Genomic DNA, 27,310 nt, shown 5'->3' on the forward strand with positions numbered 1-27,310 from the left:
TCAAAAGACTTGACTTTGCCTTTTCCATGATTCGATCGACCCTATCTTCGAACAACAACAACTTCAACAAGAGTGATGATGATGACGAGGATGATGATCCTCTCTGGAATCTTTCAAAAAAAAAAATAATTAATACCATCATCGCCAGCTCTCTCTTTGGGTCGAATCGGAGAACGGTCATTTCATCAAGTTGTTCTTCAATATTAGACTCAAACCTTCTTATTACTCTTATTACTCTTTTCAATTCCTTCTAGAATTCAGCTCATAAAAATGGGTGTTCCATCATTCATGTCTCAACTCAATTCCATTATTAATTCTCTCTATCAACAAGAACACATTGGTCTTCGATATCAAAAAATTATTTCAAATGTGATGAATGAAAGAAAGAATAAGAATACTACTACTAGGAATACTAGTAATACTACTACCACTACTAATACTACTTCAAATAATTCTCAGCAAAACAATTCAAGTTGTAAATTTCAACCTCCATTCATTAGCAATCGTATTCATTCAAAAGTATTTGATTGTATCTATATTGATATAAATCCAATCATTCATGGAGTGGTGAGAGGAGTTCAAAATTCACTCGATGCAACTGCTGAAAAGAGTCAAACACAAGATTCAAAAAAAAAAGATTCAAAAAAAAAGAAATCCAATGACATGTCCTCCAACGCCCAATGGGATGATAAAATTGTGAGAGGTGTGATTAAAAGTCTTGAAGAGGTCATGACTAGTTTTAAGGCTAATAGTCATTGGTTTATATCTTTTGATGGAGTTGCAACAAAATCAAAAAGAATTAAACAAAGAAGTCATCGAGCGAAGGAATCTAAAAAAAGAAATGGAGAAGAGAAAAAAACGAGTGGAGATAAAAGTCATGCAAATGAGACTATGAATGATAATTCCAATACACAAGGTGAAGATGATGGTTCTTCTCTCGATCCTATAATGGATGATGAAGAAATGATTGATGATGACGATGATGATTCTATGAGTGTGACCACAAGTAGTGCTTTGGAAGATTCTTTTACAAATTCCACTACTAACTTGAACTCTCTTTCCAATACCATTTTTGAAACTCCTAAAAAGAGATCTCTCTCTGTTGAAATATCACCTGGTACTAATCTCTCTAAAAAGATTTATCAAGGAGTATTGAATTTATCTTATCACTATTCAAAGACTCACAATGTTACAGTTTATGTTTCATCATCTTCTCGATCAGGAGAAGGAGAAACTAAAATTATTGAACATTTAAGAACATACATGATGAAAAAGAATAAGAGTGGTCACACAAGAAAGAAGACAAGTCGAGAAGGAACATCTTTACCACTTGCATCTTCGGTGTTAATCATTTCACATGATTCAGATATGGTATTAATTCCATTATCTAATCCAGAATTGAATTGTTCATTCTATGTATTGGTACCAAATGGAACTCGTTGTACCTATGGAACGATGATTGATATTACTGGATTGAAATTATTATTATATCATTTATTTAAAATGAACCATTCTTCAAGTATCATTGCTCAAAATACCACTACGACCATTCATACTACAAGTAATAGCAGCAATAGTAGTGTTACACCCTCAGATACCCTCACATCTCCCACAACAACAAGTCATAACTCAACCAATGATAGTCATAGTTCAATATTGAATAACTCATCATCAACCACAAGCACCAACTCATCAACAACAACTCCATCCAACCACACACTTCCCAATAGTAATGAAATTATTCAACAATTATGTATTGATTTTGTTTGCATTTCTCTACTTGCAGGTGGATGTGATTATTTCAATCCATTTGCAAAAACATTGGAACATCGATGGAGAAGATATTTTAAATTAATTCAAACTGAAAAAACAAATTATTCAATATTTACATTGAAACATAATGAATTGACCAATGAATATATTTTAACAATCAATACAAATAATTTACTATTTGTATTTGGTAGTTATGTAAGAGATAAGAGAAATACATTGGATAAGGCTAATCCAGATCGTGCCATTCAATTCTTTAAACAATTAACTGCATGTTTACTTCAATTTAAAGGACAATTACCAATTATGGAATATTTTAGTCGTAAATTATCAATGATTGATTTATTAGCCTTAATTGAAAAAATTACAACTGCTACAACTGAAACTACTGAAAATGGTACCACTCCTGAAACTGCTACAACTGAAAATGGTACCACTCCTGAAACTACTACCTTCATGAAGGATGATTTGAACACCACGACTATTACCACCAATACCACCACCAATACCACTCCAAAGAAGAACAAAAAGAAATCTTCCAATCATCCCAATCTCGTGATTACAATATCTTTTCAAGAACTTGTAGATACCTATCATTTAACACCACTTGAAGGCCTCTTTTCAATGATTACTTCTCATAATTCACATGCACTTCCACATGACAAGTTAATTGAATTATTTTCCTTCTCTCCTAAATTATGTGATTTGTTACATATTGATTCTAAATTTAATTATGAATCGAGTGGAAATGATAATCATTGGATTGCATCGAATGAACCCTATGATTTGATTCGAAAAGGAATTATGGAATGGAAAGAGAGATATCCAACCATTACAGATGAGGATATTAATAACAAACATATTGGAACGATACAATTTACATGTCTCAGTAATGGTACGAGTGGTAGTAATGGTAGTAATGGTGGTGCAGTTTTGAAATATTCATACCATGGTCAAAATCATCGTAGTAATAATAGTATTAATAGTACGAGTGGTAGTAATGTTAGTAGTAGTAGTAGTAGTGGTAGTAGTAGTAGTGGTAGTAGTGGTAGTAGTAGTAATGTTAGTAGTAGTGGTGGTGGTAGTGCTTCTGCTGCTGTAGGTACTAAGAATGTCTCAACAACGAAGAGCTCAAAGGCTTCAAATCATGCTTCAAGTAGTAATAGTAGCAACAATAGTAGCAACAATAACAACACTACAACGGATGACTCGAATTCAGCCATTGTTGTTGAAGTGTTAGAAGAAACCATTCGACCCTATGAAGCATGTGTACCATATCCATTCGTACCTGGAATTTACACCACTTCAAGATTGAGACTTGCTGAAAAGATTAAATACCAAAGAGCAAATTCTCTCAATCAACATACTCTTGGTGAAGAATTTGATCGAATTGTATTGACAGATATTCCATCTACTAAAACAACAACGAAACAAGTCAAGATTGTTAAGAAGAAACAATTACCACCAAAGAAAAAGAAATTACAAAAACCAATTTCAACAACATCTTTGTGTCAATCTGTTCATGTGACAGAGAATGATGTGAATAGAAGTGGAATTCTTCAAGCCTTATTACAAAAATCAGATCAATTGCCAGAAGTCATTACTGTGAATATGGATACAAGTGACAATGTTTCATCTCAACCTTCAGGTACAATGGTATTACCTCAAAAAGATGACAATAAGAAGAAACGAAAATTGAATCAACTTTCCTATAGTGGTAGTGCCAACAAACAAGAAAGAAAAGCAGTCAAACGAGAGGAATCATCGATGAATAATAATTTTACTCAGGTTGCAACTAGAACCACTTCTGAAAAAAAGAAGAGAAGACATCCAAAGAAAAAGACCAACAACAATGCAGATACCAACACCTCTTCTGAAGGGGCACAATTTGATGGTGATGACATGAAACAAGAATAAATTATGTTCATCTTTCAATTCAATTTTATTCAAGAAACAGATCCACAGTTCTCATACAAGAATTATGAGAATTCAATATCCTCTCTTGTAATTAAATTTCACCTTCAACAAGTATTTGATATTCACTTGAGCAATATCATAGACAATATATTCATTGTACAAAAGAGCAGCATGACGTGGTACTTTGGAGGCAGTTGGTGTTCCAAGTGGTACTTTCACTTTTCCATCACAAATATATTTTGCCATCGAGTCATTAGGTTCAGTTTTACCATGTCCAAAACATGAATGATATCCTTTTGGTAATTTCTCAATATAATCAGCTTGTAAACGTTCATACATTTCACCAAGTGCAACATCACACAATAACAAGATACCAACATTGGCATCAGGACTTGTTCGACAATAATTGGCTGATTTGGAGGACATGTCAGCCTGTAAGTGTCAAACACAAGTCATTTTTGATTAAATTCAAGTTCAAAGTTCAAGTTCAAAATTCAAGTCAAATGTGATATCAAAATGATCAAAATTCAAGAGAAAGCCAAGTGAGAAAAGTGTTCATTGTGTCGGACACACACAAGTCATTTTTGATAAAATTCAAGAGAAAGCCAAGTGAGAAAAGTGTTCAATTGATCAAAGTGAAAGGTGAGATTCAAGTATATGTATGAACAACAACAGTTCAAGTGATCAAAATTCAAGTATATCAACAATTACTTACAAAGTAAATACCCTTACCAAACATGTATCCAGTGGCAGGTGCTTCTGGTGGTGCAATTCTTAATCCTTGTGATAAAATACCACCAAAATTACTCACTCTCGATCCATGCCATAATAATTGTCGATTATGTAAATTCTCAAAAGCTTTAAATCTTTCACTTTCACCAATACGTTCCACTTCAAATGCATCAATTAATTCCAATGAATATTCTCTATGAGTCGATGCATGAGTATTTTGTAAATATTCATTCACCATTGCAAACAAATCAGAATCCTTTTTAAGAGGTGTGAGATGAGTTGCTAATTTCTTATAATAACCATCCAATGGATCTATTGTGTTAGGATCATTGGAATCACTTTTAAGAAGAGAAGTTGCAATTTCCATTTCTTGTAATGCTTCAATCATTTTGATTTTCTCTTTCAATAAATTTTCATCATCAATAATTTCAGGATTACTTGTTGGAATGATGGTATAGAATTTGTTCGAAAGAGTGAGAAATTGTTGTTTCAATTGATCAACACATTGATGATGAATGGAATTCTTTGGAATGGTTGTATCACCACCAGCACCACTTGTACCACCACTTGTTGTTGTGTCCATCGCATCCATACTACTACTCGCAGCAGCAGCACCATCACCACTTGTCATGTCCATATTCACACCACCACCACCACCACCCTTCTCAACACCTTCCTTTTCACGAACTTGTTTCAATAAATTTTGAATTTCATTCAACACTTGATATCCTTTTGAAATGTGACTCTTTTTCAATCTTCCAAGTGGCATCTTGTCTGTATCAATTTCCATTTCTTTCAATGTTTGTTTCATTGTCTTGACATCAAAGATTAATTTGACCAATGATGCTACTTCAGGATGTAATGAACCATGATATTCTTGATCCATCTTCTTTTCAAGTGCATCCAAATCTGTTTGAGAATCATCATCACCATAATCCACATCAATTGGAAAGAATCGACCTGGTTTCTTTTCAAAACAGTGTCTCTCTTCCCAATGATTACCAGTTTTATCATAATACGTATTAGTGAATTCATTCAGAGCATTGTAAAAGGAAGTTCCATGTTCACTCAACTTGTGAGAACCAATGGATGAATTCAATCGACCCCATTTTCTAAAACAATAATATTGTTTGGAATGATCATGTTCTAATAATTGAATAATGTAATAGGAATTGATACCAGTTTGAAGATCAGTCAAATTCAAATGAACAGAATAGACATCATTGCCATTTTCATAGACATGAAGATGTTCAGAATCATCACAATCTTCATCGACGGCTGCTCTTCCCTTAATGGTCAATTTCTTCTTTTTAGGTAATTCTTGTTCATTTTCATCCTCATCACCACCGTTACTGTTTGCCTTTCTCTTCTTATCCGCAGGATTGTAGAGAATATAATCCTTATATTCAGATTCATCTAATTTCTTTTCCTTTTCAGCACTCATATGAATGAAATCTTCATCCATAATGAGAATGTTGAGTTTTTTAGCCTTCTTCACTTTGGTGGTGTCTTTTTCATATTCTTTTGAGGTACATACGAGATGTGTACATCCTGGAACTACATCATTCTTAAAGATACCACCATTCTCTTCAATAATGTCTTGTATTTCATTTTGTTTCATACTCAATTTTCCAGATAAGGCAATTTTGTAATTACCTAATGGAAGTTTTTCCTTTTCTGGATCAATTTCATCATCATTGTCTGTTTGAGAGGAAGAAGAAGAGGATCCTTCTGTTGTTGTTGTTGTTGCTGTAGTATTTGTCATGACATTCTCCAATACATAATCACACTTTTTGTGTTTGACAAATTTGAAATTAGCAAAATAGTCAATATCTTCCAAGGATTCTGGAATGATCCAATCCGTTGCTTTTTCAAAGGCTTCATCGACAGTGAGAGAATAGTCACATTTTGTCCATTCTAATTTACCATGACCTGAGTGAGAGGTATGTATTCAATATATGTTTGTATCATTGGATAATATATAATTATCAATTGGATATGGTTTTACAATAGGTAAGAGGAATGATTTTACAATGAGTGTAGTATCAAAGTTAATATGATAAGAACATCATTCTCTAGATACACTTACATTTAAATTTACCACCAGAGAATGTCATGTATCCATCTTGACATTTCTCATTTGGACATTCTGGTAAACATCCAAACATCATTCCCAATGCACATCTTTCAATCAATAAATCTTCACCACCTTTTTCTGATTGTCCATTTTCAGAAAGCATTTCACGAAGAGAAGATAATTTCAATCTTTTTAATTCATCCTTGATTTGCCAAATCTTCTTATTTTCTTCTTCAAATTCTTTCCTTTTTTGTACTTGTTCAGGAGAAGAGGATGCAGCAAGATCTTCTGGAGAGACTATATTACCACCACTTGAACCACCATTCACATTCATTAATTTTTGAACACGTTCTTGATCTTCCATACGGAGCTTGTTCAAACCCCAAACTTTTTTACATTTGGTTTGAAATTCCTTGACAAGTTTTTTATCCTCTTTCCAATCTATCCGACAGTGATAATAATAATTACAGTAATAATAATAATTGTGAGACAGGAAATAGAGTAATAATAATAATTGTGAAATAATAATGATGACATGATATCATCAGAAAAGAGATGATGATGTGAGAGAATTGTTGTACCATCCATTTTAGGTTCACGTTGCGACTCTCAGAACAATTACAACAAAACTATTACCACTTACCATCAAAGTTATACCACACTGGATAAGTTCCATCAAAGGATTGTGATTGAACAATTTTTCCAATACGAAGAGCATCTTTTGGAATGGTGTTTCCGGTGAGTTTGCACTTGGATCGATTACTCTTGGAATATTCCACCTGATAGTCTCCTGGTTGGGGTTTGTCAGACAACATTTTTTTTGAATCTGAAAAATCCAACACTTACTCGATTTTGCAATCACGTTCACCTGCATTGTTATTGATAACAAGTTTTTCAAAGGAGGTGAAGAGAGTTGTCGGAGCAGACTTTTGTTCAAACTTTCTGCTATTGTTTCTGGAGTTGCTGTAATTGCTATCCATCCGAGAAATCTTCTCCATCCTGGATATTAGCTGTGTGTTGTGTTTGGATTTGTTCCACCCTCTCTTCAAAGTATCGAATGATTATAATCATCCTAGTGGAATGTAATGAGAATGGTGATCAAGTATCCAGAGGATAAATTTACTGGAACAAATGTAGAAAAACAAGTCAATGTGCAATTACATGTTACCACAATAAACATGTCTCTAGGGGAATGTTAAAATTTACAAATCTGCACTTTGTTCAACCATGTCGGAAATAGGTAACGAATTTCGATTCCATATATTTGGAAGGTTCTTCTGAAGCCAAGGCTTTCTAAGCATTACTATATTGTGATTACGGAGAATAATTTGTTAATGCCGATTTTATTGAATGTTCTGAAAAGAACGGAAGTGTTTTGTAACGAAAACAATAAGGTTGACTGAAAGTATGGCTAAAAAATGTCAACAAATCCACAACCAAAACAGCTCTCTAAAGAGCAAACTAATACCACTACTGCATCTTCCCAACAGTCTGGCACCACAACAGCACCCTCCCCTCCCTCCCATTACGTTTAGAATTCAACAACACTTTGTGTTGTATTAACTGGCTTTTTCCTTATTTATCATTGATTTGCTCAGTGATTTTCTTTGACACTTTTGTGTCTGCGATTGGCTTTGGCCTTATCATTGATGGGTTCTCCCACGATCTTTTTTAAATTTTATCCGTCGTTGATTCGCTCAACGATGTTTCCGTCGCTTTATTGCGATGTTTTTCAAGGAACATGGTCTCTATCAATTTCTTGTTTAAAATTTTATTGAGCTAACCTTTTTTTTTATGATCACTTGCGGTGAAGTAGACATGAATATTCTTGATTTGTTTCAAAATTAACAATTTGTTTATGATTTGATTGAATAATTCTAACAAATTTATTTATATGATCTATATTCGTCCCAGAGCTATTATCCAATGCTGAAGATAAATCAATCGAAAAATCCAACTTCTTAGGTTTTAGTTGAGAATGTTGATTCTGATAAGATTCACATGACTCATTTGTTGATGATGCTACATTGGGGATGATTAATTTTGGAGGAGAATCAAAACCAAGGTTGTTGTGAATGTTTTGGCCGTTGTGTTGGTTATTGCTTGGAAATGGTGACAAGGGTTCCACGGTAGAAGCTGATGTCACTGGCGACTCATCAGAATCCACACATTCATAATTATTTTGATGATGTCTAAATTTGTTCTGAGCGAGTATGGATTTCAGCGATTGCATTTGTGAATTCGATGAATGGTGAAGATCCTCCATTGTTGTCGACAAAGAAGAAGACCCAACTGTACAACAATAAAGGTTGTTGGTTGACACTCCATCTCCAAAGAAGTGACACTTCCTGGAGAGGAGACAGCAACTAACCCATTGGTGATATTCTATTATTGTTTGAAGTTACATAACACTAACAATAAAGAGAAAATTTTTCGCGTTACTTTTCTTCCATATCAACATCCTTTAATTATTACCTACACAACTTAATATATTTTATTAACAACATAATATTATATAAATTGAATTGAAACTTATATTTCGAATTAAATACTTTCCATAACCATATCTTTGGTATGGAAAGTATTATAAATATAGTACTAATATATCAAGGTAGAATTATTATATATTACTATAATTTGGTTCATCGTGTATCTGTCTTAAAGGGAAGTGAACGTCGGTAGTTAATATTTATAATTATATAGTATTGTGATTTGACAAATTATTCTATAGTATACATATATTGGGATATGTGTTATTATTATATATGTTTATCAAAGAATTCTTGTTATATGATTAGTGTTAGAACATTTATTTTACTTGGGTCTGTGTAATATAATTCTAAAGCTTTGAGATTTCAGATGCTTAAAGATTTGGATTTTATTATGATTGTCTTTGTTTGTTAGGATTTGGTCTGAAATCATCAAGATCTATCATACCATAAAATACAACAATAACAAAGAAATTCGATGAATTATTAGCGATTTCTAATAGGTATAATTTTGAATCCCTTGTTTGCCATTAAATATTCATCAGTATTAATATCTTTCCAAATATGATTTTCTGGAAATAAAGATTTAAATCATTATTTGATATGTTGTAAGCTTACATACAAAATAGTCATCGTGAGACACACCAATCAACAATTTAAATGTGTGCTTACACTTTTTACCTGAGTACAAACTTTGCTCTTTTATCTTGTTGCTTGGTGTAATACTTGTTGCTCTGTTCCATCTAAAATAATAGTAATTAATTTTCCATTATATTTTACACCACGCTCGGCCCTAAGTTGATAGATTTTGAATGAGAATTCTTGATTGTAATGAGTGAAAAACACATCAATCACCTTTTGCAAATTTCTGTGCACAGTAGACCGATCTATTTTAATTAATAGAGTAAGAACCTTGTGACATTTTTTCTTGTTTGTTCAGGATTCCATAAAAGATACAAAGCTTGTGAAAAGAATAATCAAAGATCTTATTCAACACTATTAACATCCAAATTATGTTACAAAGAGTGTCGGCCAACTCCCTCAGTAAAAATGACAAGATAGTTCTCTTTTGGAAGGAACAGAAGTATTTTTAAAATTTTCAACCGATCCATCATTAATGAGAAGTTTTTTTTACTGTGTTTGGAACTCTCTGAGAGGCACGAAGATCAAGTCGTTCCACTTTGGAACAGCCTTAAATGAGTGTGGAATGGCCTTAACTGAGTTGCTGCAAACAGCAATCCACGTTGATTTCCTGCCAAGCTCTGTCAATCGTGCTCAAGATTCGTTATTGAAGGATTTTCAACAAATTAATTTTATTTTCTTTTTGCAAATAATTCTCTCTCGTAAATCACTTGCAACAACAAAATTTTGTTCTCTCTTTAAAATTCTCAATCTCATAATAATACTCATTCTCTCAATTCCTCTCAAATCATTGTTGATCAAACATTCATACCATAACGGATACTTTTGGAGTGGTCGTGTGTACATTCCTCTCTACAAAAGTCCTTTGAAAATATCATTTGCACCATCATCTGAAGGCAAGCTAAACATGATATTCGGATCTACTGAATACAATTTAGTGACCACATGATTGATCATTTGTCTCTTCTTTTGTTCATCATTAGCACTCTGAATATAATCAAAAACACTTGCAGTGACTTGTTTAAAATCTTCAAAGTTAGAAATCTTAATCTTTTGAGAAGGAGGTGGTTGAGGACAAGAATCAGCAACAGTCACAGCAATATTCTCTTCCTCTTCTTCCTTCTTTCTCTTTTGAGCAGGTTTCTTATTCTTTGATGGTTTTCTTGCCAATACCTTAAATGGTGCTGATTCCATAATGAGAATTGGATTATCCAAATCACTTTCAATAAAATATGAAACTCGGAATGCAAATTTACAATTTCCATGATGATAACTGCAATCCGTAAATTTGATTTTCATACTTGTCATGTTACTATTATCTGATTGTCTTGATACATTGGATTCAATCACTCCACCCAAAATAGGTTTACCATTCTTTAACACTTCAGTCTTATTGTCAGGATGTATGATTTGAATACGACAAAATAATTGTAAATCATCAGATTCTTCACCATTATTGAATACCAACTCCTTAATTTCATGTCTCATTTCATACTTGATTGAACTATACAATTCAGAGTCTACAATGGATTCCAATCGAGGTCCAGAGTCTCTTGTTTCTAAATAAATGTTCACTTGAGAATTGAGAAGAATTTGAGAATTGACAAAGGCAATACTCCAATGACGAGAGTCTTCTTCAGTTTGGTTGTTCATGTTAGCAGGAGTGTTAGTAGTGGTTGGCAATGAAGAGTCCAGGAGTGGAGTCATGGTAAGATCATGATCACCACTACCAACAATTGTTGGATTCACAACACTTGTATCCATTGAACTCATCTTATCAATTGTCTTCATTTCTGAAATGTTGTTGCTACTCAAAGTATTGTTTGTTCTCTTTTCACCACCACCACTACTACTACTACTACTACTACTTTGACTAGTAGTAGTAGTATTCATGGGTTCATTCTTTTGAATGTTACTACCACTTTCAAAAGATGGCTTCTTTTCATTGTTTGCTCGATGTGTTGCAACACTCTTCATCATTAAAGAGGATGTCAATTGTTGAGCAAGAGCCACACTATTCAACAAGGCTTGTTGTTGTTGTTGTTGCTGTTGTTGTAATAACACAGCAGCAGCTGCAGTGGTAGGATCAAAGAGTGAAGCTGTCGTAGGAGTACTAGTCGTTGGAGATGAATTCATCAAGGCAGCAGCCACTCGTTGTTGTTGTCCCAATTGAAACAATCGAATAGAAAGATAGGGATCCACTAGAGCAGCACTGGCAGCAGCTGCTCCACTTGGAAGAGTATGAAAAAGAGGTGAGACTTGTTGTTGTTGTTGAGTCAATTCATCCAACAAGAGTTGAGTGGTGGAAAGGCTATGATGAGAATGATGGGAAGGAGTGGTTGGAGTGTTGGTGGTGGTGGTGGTAGGTGTGGTGGTTGGATGATGGGAAGCAAAAAGAGAATGGAACAAGTGATTTGCAGCATTGGAACTACTTGGCAACAGGATTGATTGGGAATCATTGGTGCCATTATTGTTACTGCTTTCATGGAGCAACATGGAAGATTGATGTTCAGCATTGAGAATATTCAAGAGTTCAGGATATGAAATAGGAGCATTGTTGGAGGAGGAGTTATTGTTGGTATTGTTGTTGTTGTTGGAGGAGGAACTGGTTGGTTTCATTTTGTGTGTTCGTAAAATTCAATGATGATGATATAGAGTCAGTGTTTGGTAAGGTGGTATAAAAGTGGGAATCGGACGGAAGTGTATCGTTTTAATCAGTATGTTGATGATGATGATGATGATGAATCGTTAAAATATTTTGCAAACGTCAAAGGCTTGAAGCAAGGATGAAGCTGCGATATCGAGACGTGCACAGACGTGTGGTTTTTGCCAAAGCTCTTTTGTTTTTGCGTTAAAATGGTGCGTGAATGCACACAAAAAATCAGTGGTAAAAATTTTCGAACGTTCGTTACGGTCCGTGAAACTCACACACACTTGTAATGCCAGGAGCTTCTGAATAGAGGTTAGAAGAGACACTGTTTGATGGTGAGATTCGGAGGCTGATTGTTGGACAATCAAAATAGGAGTTGAGGGATAATGAATGAGAGAAGAGACCAATATGGGATGGAAAGTATTAGAGAGAATTGTTGTTGTGGGTGTGTTGGGTGGATTGCTATGAAATCTCGAGAGAAAGGTTTCAAAGCAAATTGTTTTTCAAATCAATTTCGTCAAGAGAGCGTGTTTTTAAGATTTCGAAAAGAGAAGTTATTTTTGGAATTTGAATCTTCATGAACGTGTGACCGCCAAAAATTTACTTGTTTACAATAGAGACTAAGCCAAAAGTTGTCCTCTTTTGACATTCTTTTTACACTCCACGAACACCAAAGGAATCAATGAGGAAAGATCGACTTGTGGTCGGTGAGAAGGGAGAATAAATGACATGAATTTGTCTCGAATAATCATTCACACTTTCATATTTAGGTTCTTGTGTTTCATAATCCCTTAAATACACAGGTGAAGAGTTTTCATCATCGTCATGATCATTCGGTTTGAATTTCTTCATGTCTCTTCTCAATCTCGAACGAGATGCAATCACAACATCCCTCCGATTCAACTTGGTGAGGAATAATCGAATATCAATGAGAGAAGACCAATGCAACCCTAGTGTTGGTTTGACTTTTTCACTGGGTGTGAGTTTAAAATAGGATCGAACACTTGAAATGTCTCCAATAGAATCGAACAATGAGTCATCATCATTAAGATGGTCACCATGACTACCACTACCACCATCACTATCATCACAGATCGAACTATTATAAAAATTACTACTACTACTACTACTACAGGTTGCACCACCACCATTATCACCACTCCTCATTGTACCTAATGATAATGTTCGATGATCATACAAATAACATTCCAATGCTTCTTCACAATTCAATGTATCATTTGGATGACTTTGATGATATTTTCTTACTAATTCATGATTCACATCATCCTCAAATATTGCTGACACTTGATTGAGAATTAAGAATATGATCTTATATTTCGTAGCAAGATATTTCATGTGTTGAATTTGAAATTGTAAGGTTTCTGATCTCTCAATGGTTGATTTTCTACTCGCATGTGAATCTCTAAATAACATTCCTATGGAATCTAAAATGACAAGTCTAATATTTTTCTTTTCAATAACATTCTCGAGAGGTGACATGTGACTCATGGACGTGATGTTTGGTTTGAGTAAATCATTGAATTCATTGGTATTGGAAATGTTACGTTGAATAATATTATTAAGGAAATAATCTTTAGAAAATTCAATAGGATTTTGAGAATGATGACGAGAATAATATTCATTCAATTGTCTAGTTTTTGCTTCAATCATTTCATTCAATCGATCCATAGGATAACTTTCAGAGTGTAAATATAATACTTTAGAATTTAAACCTCCAAATTTACGATTCAATAAACATTGTAAAGTTAAATGAAGTGCTAATTGTGTTTTTCCACTTCCAGCAACTCCACTTAATTCAATAATAAATCCACCACTTGTTGCTTTGATTGGAATGCCATAAATACCATCTCTCTTAGAAATTGATGTTTCAAATAATTCATCAAGTATTGGATCACCGAATGAGAGAAATTCATGGATTGATCTGTTGTTTTGAAGAGTTGGTAGTGTTGTCAATGATGAGTTGTGAAGAGATGGTGTTGTCAATGATTCATTTTGAGCATCATTGATAATAGTAGGAGAAGTGGTCGTATTCAAAGTAGTCGTAGTAGTAGTAGTAATATCAGAACTAGTCATAGTATTCAAAGTATTACTCATAGTATTCAAAATAGTTGAGGATGATAATTTGATAATTTCTGTCAGTTTCATAGGTGCTCTCAATAACACTTGTTGAATAATATCATGACAAATGATATCAACATGATTCATTCTAAATCCTCTATGAAGTACTTTAAATGTACTCAAATGTGAAAGTATTTCTCTTTTGAATTGATCTTTATCAGATAAACATCTCGTAAGAAATGTAAATAAAAATAATATTTTCATCGTGCGAAATACATGTGATAATTGTGATTTGGTAGGAAATGGAAAGTCATAGGTTTCATCATTTTCTATTAACTGTAATGGAGGAGGAGGATAATCACTGCTGTACAGAATATCCAAAATATTTTCAATCGATTTGTGATGAATATCTAATGAGAAACCATCTTGATATTCGTAAGAGGTATTAGTGGTATTAGAATCATTGGAAGGATGATTGTCAGAATTGTCATCATCGGATTGAGAAGTGCTTCCTGGATTATTATTCGTTGTTAACAACGATTGCATGTGATGATTCTCATCTTGCAATAATTCTTTATATAATTCATCATCAATGATGAGATCAGAATCATCGATATGATCATGATAGGTGCAACCACTACTATTATTATTTAAATTATTTTGATCGGAATCAACAACGGAACTCGTTGAAGAGAAGCAAGCAGGAGGTGCGCTTCTTAATGTCAGGATTTGGTTGTTGTTGTTACTACTAGTAGCAATAGTGGTACTGTCATTCAAATCATTGAGAGTGTGAGGTGTGATGGTTGGAGATTCTGGCACTTCATCTTGATCTTGCCAGGAATTTTGAGGTGATTCAGGTACTTGTTGAGACATTTTTTTTGTAAGAAGGAAAAGCACTTTTCCAGTGTTCCATGGAACGGAGTTTTTTCCCGCCCAATAAAACGTTTGTTCGTTACGTAAAAAATGTTCTCAAATTTCAAACCGGTTGCAACACCATCACCAGGCGTCCACCAACAGCATCATCACACCCTACAACAAGATTTATTGTTCGGAAACGGCAGCCAAAACAATGTTGTCAAGGAAGGACCACCAACCATTATGAATCAATCTTCTTCCATGCTGATGGCTTCTAATGAGCCCACAAGAGAACCACAACAACAACAACAACGAAATTACTTTCAATCATCATCATTTCAACCACATTCTGATTATTCCATGTTTCAAGAGGATGAAGAAGAATTACTATTTGATACCATCAACACTACGAATTCAAGTAATCACTCCTCCTTCCTGATGATGGGACATCCATCACAATCGGATTGGCAAACAACCTCTCAGCAACAACAAGGCTTGCTCGGACCTCGGCAGTCAAAAATGATGACACATTCATTTCCTTCTTCTTCTTCGAATACTACAGCTATGAAATTCTCCTCTAATAATAATAACAACAACAATAATAACATTCAATCATCCTCCACTCTTAAATCTCCATCTTCTCTGAATCAATCCTTTTCAAGTCAATTGAAAGAAGTGCCAACCAAATCCAATCATTCAATATTTGTTTCTTCCAAAGAACAATTACCTCAATGTATGGACTATCTCAATAACAAGCTAAATAACACAATGGCATTGTTACCATTAATGTCCTATTACAGTGATTTGAATGCAATAGGATCCTTTAAATTAGATTTCAATAATCCTGATAATGATATTTTTGTTACTAATGTCATTTATTACCTTCTAAAAGAAAGAGAAGAAGAGGCTATTACTAAGGCTACACTGCAAGACAAGATTCGAAGATTACAATGTGATCAAAATGCCATTTCTTTAAATAATAACAAATTAGAACAAAAAGCAAGTGATACCCAAAAGCTCTATGCCATGGAACAACAAAAGTATTTGAATTTACAAAAAGAAACAAGATTAAAGTTGAAAAAATTAGAATCAGCAAAGACAAGCTTAGAAACACAAAACAAAAACATTCAACAAAAATGTGATCAATATGAACACAATTTGATCAAAATGGAAAAAGAAATGGACAAATTGAAACAACAAATGACACACAAATTGAACACAATGCTCATGAATGCAGGAAATCCATCCAATAAGGTGGATGTTCTCAATCAATCCAACCATCCAGCAATATCATCTCCAGCTTTGACATTACCTCACAATAGATCTTTTAATAGTGGCATGTGGAAACATGGATTGGAAAGAAATGAAGATATTCTCTATCAGAATGTTGTTGAAGCATTTAAAGATGAAAAACAAGAAATTTTAGCTGAAAATCAACAATTGAAACGATCACTTCGACAATTGAATACTGAATTGAATCACTTGAGACAACGATACTCTTCTACTACATCATACGATGGTGATACTATCAGAGATGGTCAATTCGAATTACCTTATCATTTGGCACAAGATGAAATTGAAACAGCCATTCGAGAAAAGATTCAAGATTTGAATCATATTTTAGAAAGAGCAACAATGCCATCTCCTTCTCATCGTGAAGGAATGAGACTAATCCATCACCAACAACAACATTCAATTCTTCAAGATGATGAAATGGATGATGAATTGGATCAAGTGGATTTTGATGACAAGACAGCAGTGAAATCAGCAATTGAAACTCTTCAATCGAAATGCAATCAATACAAACAAATGATTAAGGAACAGGAAACACTCATTGATCAACTCTCAACAAGAACATCCTTATTACGATCTTCTACCACAACAGATGATGACTTGACACATTTTCCAAAAAGGAATGAACAGAGTGGCTCCACTAGTCCTAATTTAGATCTTTTAGATTCACACCACCACCACCACGAATTACTTTTACATTCATTGAATCATGAAGATGCCATCACAACCTTCCAACCCAAGTCGATCAACTTTTAATACTTATTTTTTACTAACAATTCCTTCATACTGATTATCATAATAATATATTTCAGGAGGTTGATATTCAGGAACAGGTTTTGATACCTTAATTTTGATACCCTTAAATAGATAAAATAAAAATCCAATAATGGAAACGACCACAAAGGTAAAGTATTTTCTCTTGTTGGGAGCCATGTCATGTCTCAACACGAATGAAGAGGATTCCGATGTGGTGGTGCTTGATGCCTTAATAAATCGATTGGGTGAGGAAGCAATTTGAGGAGCTAAACTGGGTGAGGAGGAAATGGAGTAGTCATTGTCGATGAGGGTCTTTGCAAAATGTATATTATATTCAATCATGGTATATTCCTCTTGAATTTGATTTATCCATCTCTGAATATTTGGATATCGATTGAAAATGGTGATGATGAGCATGGCACCATCGAGTGATCGAGATCTGAAAGCATGTGATGTTGCATGATGAGAGAACTGTACACCAGGATGATGTATGTTGTTGCTGATACTACTACTACTCATATTCTCGTCTTTCGTCATCATGTAAATGGCTGGATAATACAATGTACTCAAATATCCAAATGCAATGGCATCCAAAGTAGAAGGTGAATCTCCATAAAGGAATCGATTTGAACTTCCCAATAACATGCTCAATGAATCCAAGCATTCTAAAAATAATTTAATACTTGCATTCTGCTCCATGGATGACTTGGGAAGTAAATATTCTGTCAAGAATGATTCTTCACCATGTTGTTCATCATTAAACTTTTTTAAACTTGTTAAACTTTTCAATAGTTGAACATGACGTGATCTTTCTGACCACATGTATGCCCATCTCACTACTCTGCTCATATTATTAAAATATAAATCTCTTGTCAATGTTTGATAAAGATCATCTCGAAACCAATATGAATACAAATAAAAAGGTAAACATTTTTCATGAACAATGTTGCTATAAGCTTCAATTTCTGTTTGAATTTGTTGAAGAGTTGTAGTTGCATGTTCATTAAGAGTTAAATTTGCATCTAAATTCTCTCCTTTACTTTTCAAATAATTTAGAATTTCTTTCATTCCATAAATCACAATATGATGTTCGTTATAGTCATGTACGAGTATTGGAAAATGAATATCATTGGATGAGGTATGATTTGAATAGAGAGATGAGAGAATATGAGAAGGATGACTTATTTTCACCTGAAATTTAATATTTGAAAATACGAGATATGAGTAAATGATACTCGAATAAATATCAATATTGAGAGGATGGAGGATGGTCGAGTTGATAGAGTTGGAATGAAAGGTGTGTGGATCATGATGTTGTTGTTGTTGGACCACAATGGAAGGTTCATAGGAAACGTAGAGAGTGATGGAGTTGGAGGAGGTGCTGCTGCTGCTATCGGAAGGAGCTGTAGCGGTGTTGATGGTGTGCTGATGGTGGTGAGAAGAGGCTTGATGATAAAACATTTTTTTAGGTCTCGGACTTTTCATCTGCCTAATGACTTTTTTTTTGTTCGCAACAACAGATGTTCTTTGATATTTATATAACAGTTCATTTTAGAGTATGTCTGCCCGTCTAGCTCAGTCGGTAGAGCGCAAGACTCTTAATCTTGTGGTCGTGGGTTCGAGCCCCACGGTGGGCGAAAGAATTTTCTTTTGTTGGTTTTGTACATCGTTTTTCCTCATTTAATCCATTTTTGAAAGAATTTTTTCTTTTATTGTTCAATTAGTGTTCTTCTCGACGACAATGCTCTTGGTTTTGCGAAGACAACAATATCGACGATTATCTGAGAACAATATTCTGCAAATTTTATTTTGAATTTTTGAATTTTTAAAAAATGTCTTCACAGAACACTTTGTACGATCCTAGTGATGTGTCGGTTCTAGGCAAAAGAAAAACTGTCTCCGGAGATGATTCAAGTCTCAATGAGGAAGAAGGGTCATCATTAAACAACAACACCACCACCACCACTCCAAGTGATCCTTCTCAGAAAAAAGTCAAATCATCATCACTCTCTACCAATGATGAACAAAAGTTCGATGACACAAGAGGCGCCTCTTCAATGAATAACACCATCAATAATAATAACACCATCACCGACAACACCAACAATAACACCATCAACAATAATATCACCAACAATACCAACAAACGCACAAACTATGATGAAATTATTCCTGAAAATGAAATGTTCTACAAATACTATTATGAAATTCAAAAAATTGTTCAATCTAAAGAAGAAATGGATCAAATGATGCAATACTTTCAACAACCTCTTCCTCTTACTTTTCGTATCAACAAATCACTTCCTCTTGAATTAATTCAAAAAATTAAATCTCAATTGAGTGAATTTAAAACTCAATTAAATCATTACAAATATGATGAAGAGACTGAGAAAGTTAGATCTATGACTGATATTGAATCTAAAGGAGTTCAAATTGATATCATTCATTTGAATCACATCAATGATTTATTTTATCAACTTTGTCCAAATATATCAAAAAGAAAATTGAGAAGACAAAATAGTGCATGTGGAATGAGTGTTGTTGATGTTGGAAAGGTCAACAGCAGTGTTAATGATAATACTACTTTCAATGCTACTCCTAATTCGACTACAACTCCCAATGTTACTGCTGCTACTACTCCTACTAGAACTGACAGTGGTGCTGCTGAATATGTCAACTTGGATGAAATCAATGGTCAAGATTTGAATGACTTACAAGATGACATGATAATGACGACCACTTTAGATGAAAGTGAAGGATCAACTCTATTAACTAGTTTTAGAGATTATCTTGTCAAATTAACAACCATTGGATATATTAGTAGACAGGAATTAGTGAGTATGATACCTCCATTATGTTTTACACCAGCCATCATGACCACCACTACAACTACTACAATTCCTACAACTACTACTATTCCTACTTTGGATACTACTACTACTACTACTACTACTCAACAACAACAACTGGAATCTAAAGAGTTGATGGAAACAGAGATGGCAATGACATGGAATGATGGCTATGTGGACATGTGTTCAGCACCTGGAAGTAAATCCGCTCAAATGGTGGAATATTACTTGAATGGAAAGGATAAATTCCTAATCTGTAATGACATTGACCGTAAAAGGCTAACCACCTTATTTTCCAATTTGAATCGTGAACCTCAACAATTGACTTCGAATATTGTAGTGACTCATCACAATGCAGTCACTTTACATCAAGTATTAGCAAGTTCAACCATTCAGGGACATGCACTCTCTCATGTTCATCATGTCTTGTGTGATGCAGTCTGTTCAGGTGATGGAACACTTCGAAAATCACGTGATTTATGGGAGAGATGGAACTATGAACATGGACATGTGAATCACATGACTCAAGTATCCATTCTTGTGAGTGCCATGAATATCATTCAAACAAGTTTTAATCAAGAACAAGAAGAAAAAGCAGTACTAGTTACTACTACTACTAGTACTACTACTACTATTGAGAAGAGTTCAAATCAGTCGAGTGGTGGTGATTCAAGTCAGAGTGGTTCAATTCAGAATGATTCAATTGGTTCAATTCAGAATGATTCAATTGGTTCAATTGGTTCAATTGGTAGTGGTGATAGTGGTAGTGCCATTCTTTCAAATACATACCATGGAGAATATGAAATTGTCTATTCCACTTGTTCTTTGAATCCTATTGAAAATGAAGCTGTGGTCGCAGAAGCCATTCGAAGAACGAATCATCGATTTGAATTGGTGAATCTTGAAGAGACTTTTTCAAATTCAATTTCCTATCGCAAAGGAATGAATGATTGGAAAGTAGTGGATCGAAATGGACAAGTTGTGAATTCTTTTGAAGAATGTATATTGGAAGGAGATTTCATTCCTCGTTCTGGATCAAAATCTGATAATAGACCTAAAAAGGAAACATGTTCTAGAATTAGTGCAAGCATGTTTCCTAAAGAAGATGTCAAATCTATGAATTTACATTATACCATGAGAATTCTACCTCATTTGAATAATAGTGGTGGTTTCTATGTAGCTAAATTAAGATTGAAAAAAGAATTTCTCATGAATGATGAAGAATTTAAAACAAGAAGACAACGAAAATTCGAAAAAAAATTGGAAAAAAAGAAACATCTACAACAAAAACAAACACCTAATAAGAAGAATGTGATTTATGTGAAGGCATTGAAAGAACATGTTCAACCTTTGTTAGATTTTTATCAAATTGATTTGACAAGAATGATGAATCATTCCAACAACACAACAGATCAAGTAAGAATAGATCAAGTAAGAATAGATCAAGTAAGAATAGATCAAGTAAGAACAGATTCTGATACTCTCATTAGGAATCATTTTCTCGTTCAAACCACACCTGAAAGTAAATATGCTCAAGCCATCCTAAAGCTTTCACAAGTCAATCCTACCAATTCAGATACAATCACCAATTCAAGTACAACCACATCAGCAACCACATCAACCACAATTGCACCTCCAAAGAAATTTACATTCATGAAAAATTCATACCTTTGTGAATATTTGAGAACCAACTTCTCTCCTGAAGAATCATTGAATATGAAAATATTTCATAGTGGAATTGTTGCATTTGAAGATTCAAAAGATTCAAAAGTATTTCAAATCACTTTGGGTGGAGCATTGTCATTGATAGATTGTATGGATCCAAATTCAACACAATTGATGGAAATTACAAAAATGCAAATGAAACACTTGTTGACGGATGGAAAATTACCACTTGGTGATTCAAGATTTATTCAAAATGAAGAACTTGAAAAGAAACAATTAGAGAAATTAAAGGAAATGAAAATGGGTGGATGTGTGTTGAAATGCATGATGGTGGACTCATCAGATCACAAAAAGTATTTACTTGCTGTTGGTTTGAAATACAATGCCAATACCATTTTCAACAGAACTGAAAGAGAAGAAGCTGCCAATTTACTCATCAAATTGGATTATGATTTTTATTATTGAAAAGAGATATTGGACATTTTTATTCAATGCGAATGTCTCTGCTATACGTATAGCAGGAAGAGAGTAAAAGAATATATATTCGAAACAAACTTCTCTCCTGAAGAATCATTGAATATGAAAATTGCTGAAAATTGCTGAAAATTCTTCCTTCACAAAAGTTGAGAGCATCCAATGTCTTTTCCAAAATAAATGAAAACACCTCCTTCATTCATGGAAAGGTAAAGAGAAGAATTTCTCTCACATTACTGACACCATCTCGAATGTCTTTGAGAGTCTCTACTTGGACATGACAATCTTTTTGTTTGACAAAATGGATGAATTGTTGAGTGCTACCACCACATCCAAAGTAATAGGATTTAGCTCCAACGAGTCTATCAGAATCAACATTCGAGTTGTTTGAAATAATAATTCTCTTCTATAAATTCATTGTACTTACAATTTTCCACCTGGTTTAATTGCTGATCGAATCACTCGATATAACTTTTCATAAGAACCAACAGAATAGATCGTATCACTCATTATAATTAAATCATATTCGTGTTGAATGATGGACTGTTCACTCATGGAAACCCAATCACCTGAAAAGAATTGACATTGTGTATCATCAAGTAATAGAGGTGCACTGGGGTGAGAATGATCTGAACTTGTCAATGAACAACTCATGTTTAAGAGTAAATTTGGAATGCTCAATAATTCAATCACTTCCTTATTCTTTGTAACCACACACACACATACATGAACAACATGATTAAAGATACATTCAGTTGAACACACCCATTCACATATTCAACAATGTACATTCCATTATTATATGTATATTCAAGTGTATTATATGTATATTCAAGTGTATTATATATATATTCAAGTGTATTATATATATATTGAAATATATTCAAAAAAACATTATTCACACACACACACTTACATAATCTTGAAAGGCACACTTCTTTGCTCCTCCTTTTAATAAACAATAAATAGCAGGCAATGCATGTCCACATCCCAATTCCAATACATTTCTATTCTTCACAAATTCATGAACAAATTTTAAATTATTCATTAAATATTCAACTAAATCTTCAGAACATTCCCATAATTTAAATCCACCTTCGTATTTGTTTTTTACAATATCTGAATTTGTAGTTTGAGAGATGTGATGTTCATGTTGTAATTTTGTAGTAATATTAATATATTTCATGAGTCCACCTCTCCATTCAATTGAAAATTGTTTTAAATAATTAATTTCATCTAATTTTGGAATTTTCACAATTTCGAAAGGAGCCAAATTGGATGAAGAATCATCATGATTCGTCGACTGGTCCGAATTGGTTGAGATGGATGGATGAAATGTAATTTTCGAATGTTCTTCTGAATTCGTGATGTTTTTTTCATCATCACTCGTCATCATCACTTCGTCCTCTTCTTCTTCTTCAACAGAAAAATTGAATCGGAAAATGGCTGAATCTCCTGAAGACATTTTTTTTTTCGTTTTTTTCCTTTTGAAGCAAGACTTGCCCGCCTTTCCATCTTATCTCTCTCTTTAAAAAAAAACACTGTAGTTGATTCGCACGACCTACCAAAAGCAAGAACAAGTTGTCTCAGTCAGAATTGATTCTCCTTCAACTACTCTTGTATCCTTGTTCGAACATCATCATCATCGAACTCTCTCATGTGGGAAGTCATTAGAAACAAGTATGAGGGATATGGGGATGGAGGAATTGAGAATCCCGAAAGAAACTTTATTGCCAATAACAAACATATCGCCAAGTTCAGTTGTAAACCAAATCCAAAAGAACAAGATCCCAATAGTTGCACGCCTGCCTATGGATCTCTTCTCTATACAAAAATATGTAAATTGACAAAATCGGACAATGACATACTAGTCATTAAGAGTATGAAATCACTTCAAGAGTTGTATAAGGCTTCCTCAAAGAATATTTCTGCAAGCATTCTCTACACGGATCATCAAATCATTCCGAATTTAGTGGATTTGACAAAGAAGGAATTTTCCAAAGAGGAGGCTTTAAAAACCTTGTGTTGTGCTTTCAAATGTAAGCATGGAAGAGTTTCCATATTACCACATGTACCATCCATTCAAAATGATATTTTGAGTCATTATCAAACAGAAAACCCTCAACATGTGTATCTAACTCTTAAATTATTCAAAGGTTTAGCTTTGGAAAAAGAGGCATGTCATCAAATGACTGAGAGTGAAGATCTTCCAGGTTTGGTCATGCAGTGTTTGGATTTCTACCAAAGCAGAGACATTCATCCAAAGGCAATGAAGAATGGACTCAAGTTATTGAATCAATTGCTTCAAGTTCCAAAAACTCATGTTCTACTCGTAGTAGAAGATCGAATTTTCTATTTAATTGAAAAGATCTTTGAACATACAAATTATGACGACAAGGTGATGGTTGCCCTTATGGAACATATTTCTCTTTTGAGTCTCTACACCGATGGTTTAACAAAATGCGTTAGATTTATTCAAAATATTATGACATACCTGGAAACAAGAAATTTGTCTCTACTCTTACAGTGTATCTGTGCCTTGTCTCATATTACCATAAGTGTGGAGGCTAAATATCAAATAATGGAAGAACAAAGCCCCATCAAAAGTGAATTCATTCGAAAAGTAACCCAAATATTTGATAATTATTTAGTGACCTATGACAATCATTATATATTCATTAATAATTTGAAAGTAATTTGTAATATTGCAGAGAAGGATAGAAAGGCATTGAAAGAACTCATCTCAAAAATTGATACTCGATTACAACAATTAAATAATCCCACAGTGGTTGATGAGCTTGAACATACGAAACAAGTACTATCATGGACTCCATAACTACCTACCTCATTCTACTCTCTTTGCTTGTACATAATGTGAGGAGGAGGAGGATACATTTTCTGCTCTCTTTCTATAGAATGTACAGGAACATTAAGAAGATTAGTTTGTGTTGAATAAAACACATTAGGATCTGACTTTAATGTTACAAAGCAACGATGGTGATAGTAGTTATATTCAATGAACAACAACAACACATCACCTCTCCTATACCTCACACATGTGTGTTTCATTGACAATGATCATTGTCATTGAATCAAAATTCATGAACCATGACCATGATGTATACACACTTGTATCGACTTAGGGATGATTTCCTAAATCCTCCAATCGAAGCATGGTTGATAACTTGCCAATTTGTGATCGATGCAATTCAATCACATAGGCTCCACATACTTCCAATAAATGACTCAACTCATATCCCAATACTCGAATATATGTTCCTGTGCTACATGTACATGAAAATGATAATTGACCCTTTTCCTTGTCAATGCCAGTGCATTCCAATCGATCAATTCGAATATGACGTTTTGGAATGTGTTCTTCTTCATTGTACATACCACCATTACTATTATTAAATTCAATCATCATTGAAGAATCTTGATCATGGAATTCAATGAGGACCTGACTTGGATCATTTTGAATGGTTGAATTCTCAGTAGTGGATGGATGTTTCATTCCTATGGGATCTAAGAAGAATTGATGTTCTTCTTGAATGGACTTGATCGTTTCATGAGGGTGGTGGTGGTGGTGTTTCTGTTGTTGCTTCTGATGACCATCTTGAAACATGATTCTTTCTAATTTTTCTAATTTCTGATGTCCATATTTTGCTAATCTTTTTCCTCCCTTTTTTACTGCACTAAAGACAGGAGTATTTTGAATTAAATAATTATTTCTCTCTTTCAAATATTCTTCAATCTTTGCATTCACTTGTTCAATACTTTGACAATTCTTTTCAAAGAAATATTTATAATTGTGACAATGTTTAGCGAATTGAATTGTTTGTGCATCATAGGATGGAGTACAAGAACCACATTGAATGATAAATTCATAAACTTTGTAATTAGAATCTTGGATGTAATTTAACGCTTTGGTTCCTTGACCATTTACACCTAAAAGTAACAATCCATCTTTCAAAGGGTTGAATAAAGTCATATTTTAGATGAAATAATTGATTTTTTAATAATTCATGAAAATAGTTGAAAATGAATTTCAATAAAATTAAAAATAAATAATTCATAAACAATTTGAATCAATTAGAAAAATAAAAGAATTCAAAATCATTTAAACCATTAATAAATATAATATTAAATAAATGCATACAGAAAGGTGTGATAAACTCATTCCACTAAATGCATACACAAACCTACATGCCAACGGATCTAAACTTCCAGAATGTCCAATTCTCATTCTTTTATCCAAATTAAATTTCTTTTTAAATTCCACAATAAATGATTGTGAAGAAATTCCTCTCGGTTTATACATGGGTATCACACATGACATATTTTCATCATACAGAAACTCTCTAAATGCACTCACAGATGTGAAATATTTTGAAGAATTCAAAAGTGCACAATCTACCATAGGTGTCTTGATCCATTCAATTTCGGAATGATGAGAAGCATATTTCTGAAGAAAGGAAGAAGATTGAAAGAGAGAATGAGCATTACGAGCTGGTCCTTTGTATGTCGTGGAGGTGGTCATACTATTGGTGGTGGTGGTGGTCAGATTGGTGGTGGTGCTAGGAGTGGTAGTTGGAGGATGGGTAGTATCGGAAGAGGAGGAGGAGGAGGTCATGTGAGAATCCTGTTGTGGTGGTGGATGTGCTAAACCAGTGAATCTGATGATGGATCTTTTTGAATTACTGGATGGTTGATGTGTTCGAACAACATTCGAAAAGAAGGTATCTTGGAGAATGGTGGTTGTCTTTGGATGCAACAATTTTGAGCCCACCAATCGGAAACGCAAAATATTTTTGAATGGATTCATTTTTTTTTTAAATATTCGGTTTGAAAAAGATTTTGGACTATGAACATTTATAGGTGTTAATCCGTCATCATTGCAACCCCCATGTATCAAGTTACATTTATACGATGTAGTAGCTCAATGAGAATTTCCAAGAAGGAAAGAATGAAGATCGGAGAGAGAAAACAAAAAGGGACACTCGATTTTTGTATGTCTTGTTGTGCGGCTCCAGGTCACACAAACCAGCAAACAACAAAATCA

The 27,310-nt window shown here is 33.8% G+C and overlaps 11 protein-coding genes across 11 annotated transcripts; 4 read left to right on the plus strand and 7 right to left on the minus strand.

Moving 5' to 3' along the window:
* Nucleotides 1-270: 270 nt before the first annotated feature.
* FDP41_010358 (uncharacterized protein) lies at nucleotides 271-3,687 on the plus strand (the record flags this gene model as incomplete). The annotated part of the gene is made up of 1 exon (XM_044700647.1): nucleotides 271-3,687. The coding sequence occupies one exon, from the start codon at nucleotides 271-273 to the stop codon at nucleotides 3,685-3,687; it is 3,417 nt and encodes a 1,138-aa protein (XP_044568006.1).
* Nucleotides 3,688-3,759: 72 nt separating this feature from the next.
* FDP41_010359 (uncharacterized protein) lies at nucleotides 3,760-7,311 on the minus strand (the record flags this gene model as incomplete). The annotated part of the gene is made up of 4 exons (XM_044700648.1): nucleotides 3,760-4,119; nucleotides 4,403-6,351; nucleotides 6,509-6,937; nucleotides 7,140-7,311. The coding sequence occupies 4 exons, from the start codon at nucleotides 7,309-7,311 to the stop codon at nucleotides 3,760-3,762; spliced, it is 2,910 nt and encodes a 969-aa protein (XP_044568007.1).
* A 983-nt stretch (nucleotides 7,312-8,294) lies between these two features.
* FDP41_010360 (uncharacterized protein) lies at nucleotides 8,295-8,762 on the minus strand (the record flags this gene model as incomplete). Its single annotated transcript, XM_044700650.1, has 1 exon — nucleotides 8,295-8,762. The coding sequence occupies one exon, from the start codon at nucleotides 8,760-8,762 to the stop codon at nucleotides 8,295-8,297; it is 468 nt and encodes a 155-aa protein (XP_044568008.1).
* A 1,717-nt stretch (nucleotides 8,763-10,479) lies between these two features.
* On the minus strand, nucleotides 10,480-12,246 carry FDP41_010361 (uncharacterized protein; the record flags this gene model as incomplete). Its single annotated transcript, XM_044700651.1, has 1 exon — nucleotides 10,480-12,246. The coding sequence occupies one exon, from the start codon at nucleotides 12,244-12,246 to the stop codon at nucleotides 10,480-10,482; it is 1,767 nt and encodes a 588-aa protein (XP_044568009.1).
* A 685-nt stretch (nucleotides 12,247-12,931) lies between these two features.
* On the minus strand, nucleotides 12,932-15,229 carry FDP41_010362 (uncharacterized protein; the record flags this gene model as incomplete). The annotated part of the gene is made up of 1 exon (XM_044700652.1): nucleotides 12,932-15,229. One exon carries the CDS (start codon nucleotides 15,227-15,229, stop codon nucleotides 12,932-12,934), a length of 2,298 nt encoding a protein of 765 aa, XP_044568010.1.
* A 90-nt stretch (nucleotides 15,230-15,319) lies between these two features.
* FDP41_010363 (uncharacterized protein) lies at nucleotides 15,320-17,260 on the plus strand (the record flags this gene model as incomplete). Its single annotated transcript, XM_044700653.1, has 1 exon — nucleotides 15,320-17,260. One exon carries the CDS (start codon nucleotides 15,320-15,322, stop codon nucleotides 17,258-17,260), a length of 1,941 nt encoding a protein of 646 aa, XP_044568011.1.
* A 3-nt stretch (nucleotides 17,261-17,263) lies between these two features.
* FDP41_010364 (uncharacterized protein) lies at nucleotides 17,264-18,721 on the minus strand (the record flags this gene model as incomplete). Its single annotated transcript, XM_044700654.1, has 1 exon — nucleotides 17,264-18,721. The coding sequence occupies one exon, from the start codon at nucleotides 18,719-18,721 to the stop codon at nucleotides 17,264-17,266; it is 1,458 nt and encodes a 485-aa protein (XP_044568012.1).
* A 371-nt stretch (nucleotides 18,722-19,092) lies between these two features.
* FDP41_010365 (uncharacterized protein) lies at nucleotides 19,093-22,239 on the plus strand (the record flags this gene model as incomplete). Its single annotated transcript, XM_044700655.1, has 1 exon — nucleotides 19,093-22,239. One exon carries the CDS (start codon nucleotides 19,093-19,095, stop codon nucleotides 22,237-22,239), a length of 3,147 nt encoding a protein of 1,048 aa, XP_044568013.1.
* A 208-nt stretch (nucleotides 22,240-22,447) lies between these two features.
* FDP41_010366 (uncharacterized protein) lies at nucleotides 22,448-23,713 on the minus strand (the record flags this gene model as incomplete). Its single annotated transcript, XM_044700656.1, has 3 exons — nucleotides 22,448-22,610; nucleotides 22,676-22,950; nucleotides 23,165-23,713. The coding sequence occupies 3 exons, from the start codon at nucleotides 23,711-23,713 to the stop codon at nucleotides 22,448-22,450; spliced, it is 987 nt and encodes a 328-aa protein (XP_044568014.1).
* Nucleotides 23,714-23,905: 192 nt separating this feature from the next.
* FDP41_010367 (uncharacterized protein) lies at nucleotides 23,906-25,084 on the plus strand (the record flags this gene model as incomplete). Its single annotated transcript, XM_044700657.1, has 1 exon — nucleotides 23,906-25,084. The coding sequence occupies one exon, from the start codon at nucleotides 23,906-23,908 to the stop codon at nucleotides 25,082-25,084; it is 1,179 nt and encodes a 392-aa protein (XP_044568015.1).
* A 303-nt stretch (nucleotides 25,085-25,387) lies between these two features.
* FDP41_010368 (uncharacterized protein) lies at nucleotides 25,388-27,073 on the minus strand (the record flags this gene model as incomplete). Its single annotated transcript, XM_044700658.1, has 2 exons — nucleotides 25,388-26,214; nucleotides 26,455-27,073. The coding sequence occupies 2 exons, from the start codon at nucleotides 27,071-27,073 to the stop codon at nucleotides 25,388-25,390; spliced, it is 1,446 nt and encodes a 481-aa protein (XP_044568016.1).
* Nucleotides 27,074-27,310: the final 237 nt, after the last annotated feature.

The sequence above is a fragment of the Naegleria fowleri genome, assembly GCF_008403515.1.
Source record: "Naegleria fowleri strain ATCC 30894 chromosome Unknown tig6, whole genome shotgun sequence".
Lineage (NCBI taxonomy): Eukaryota > Heterolobosea > Eutetramitea > Acrasida > Naegleriidae > Naegleria > Naegleria fowleri.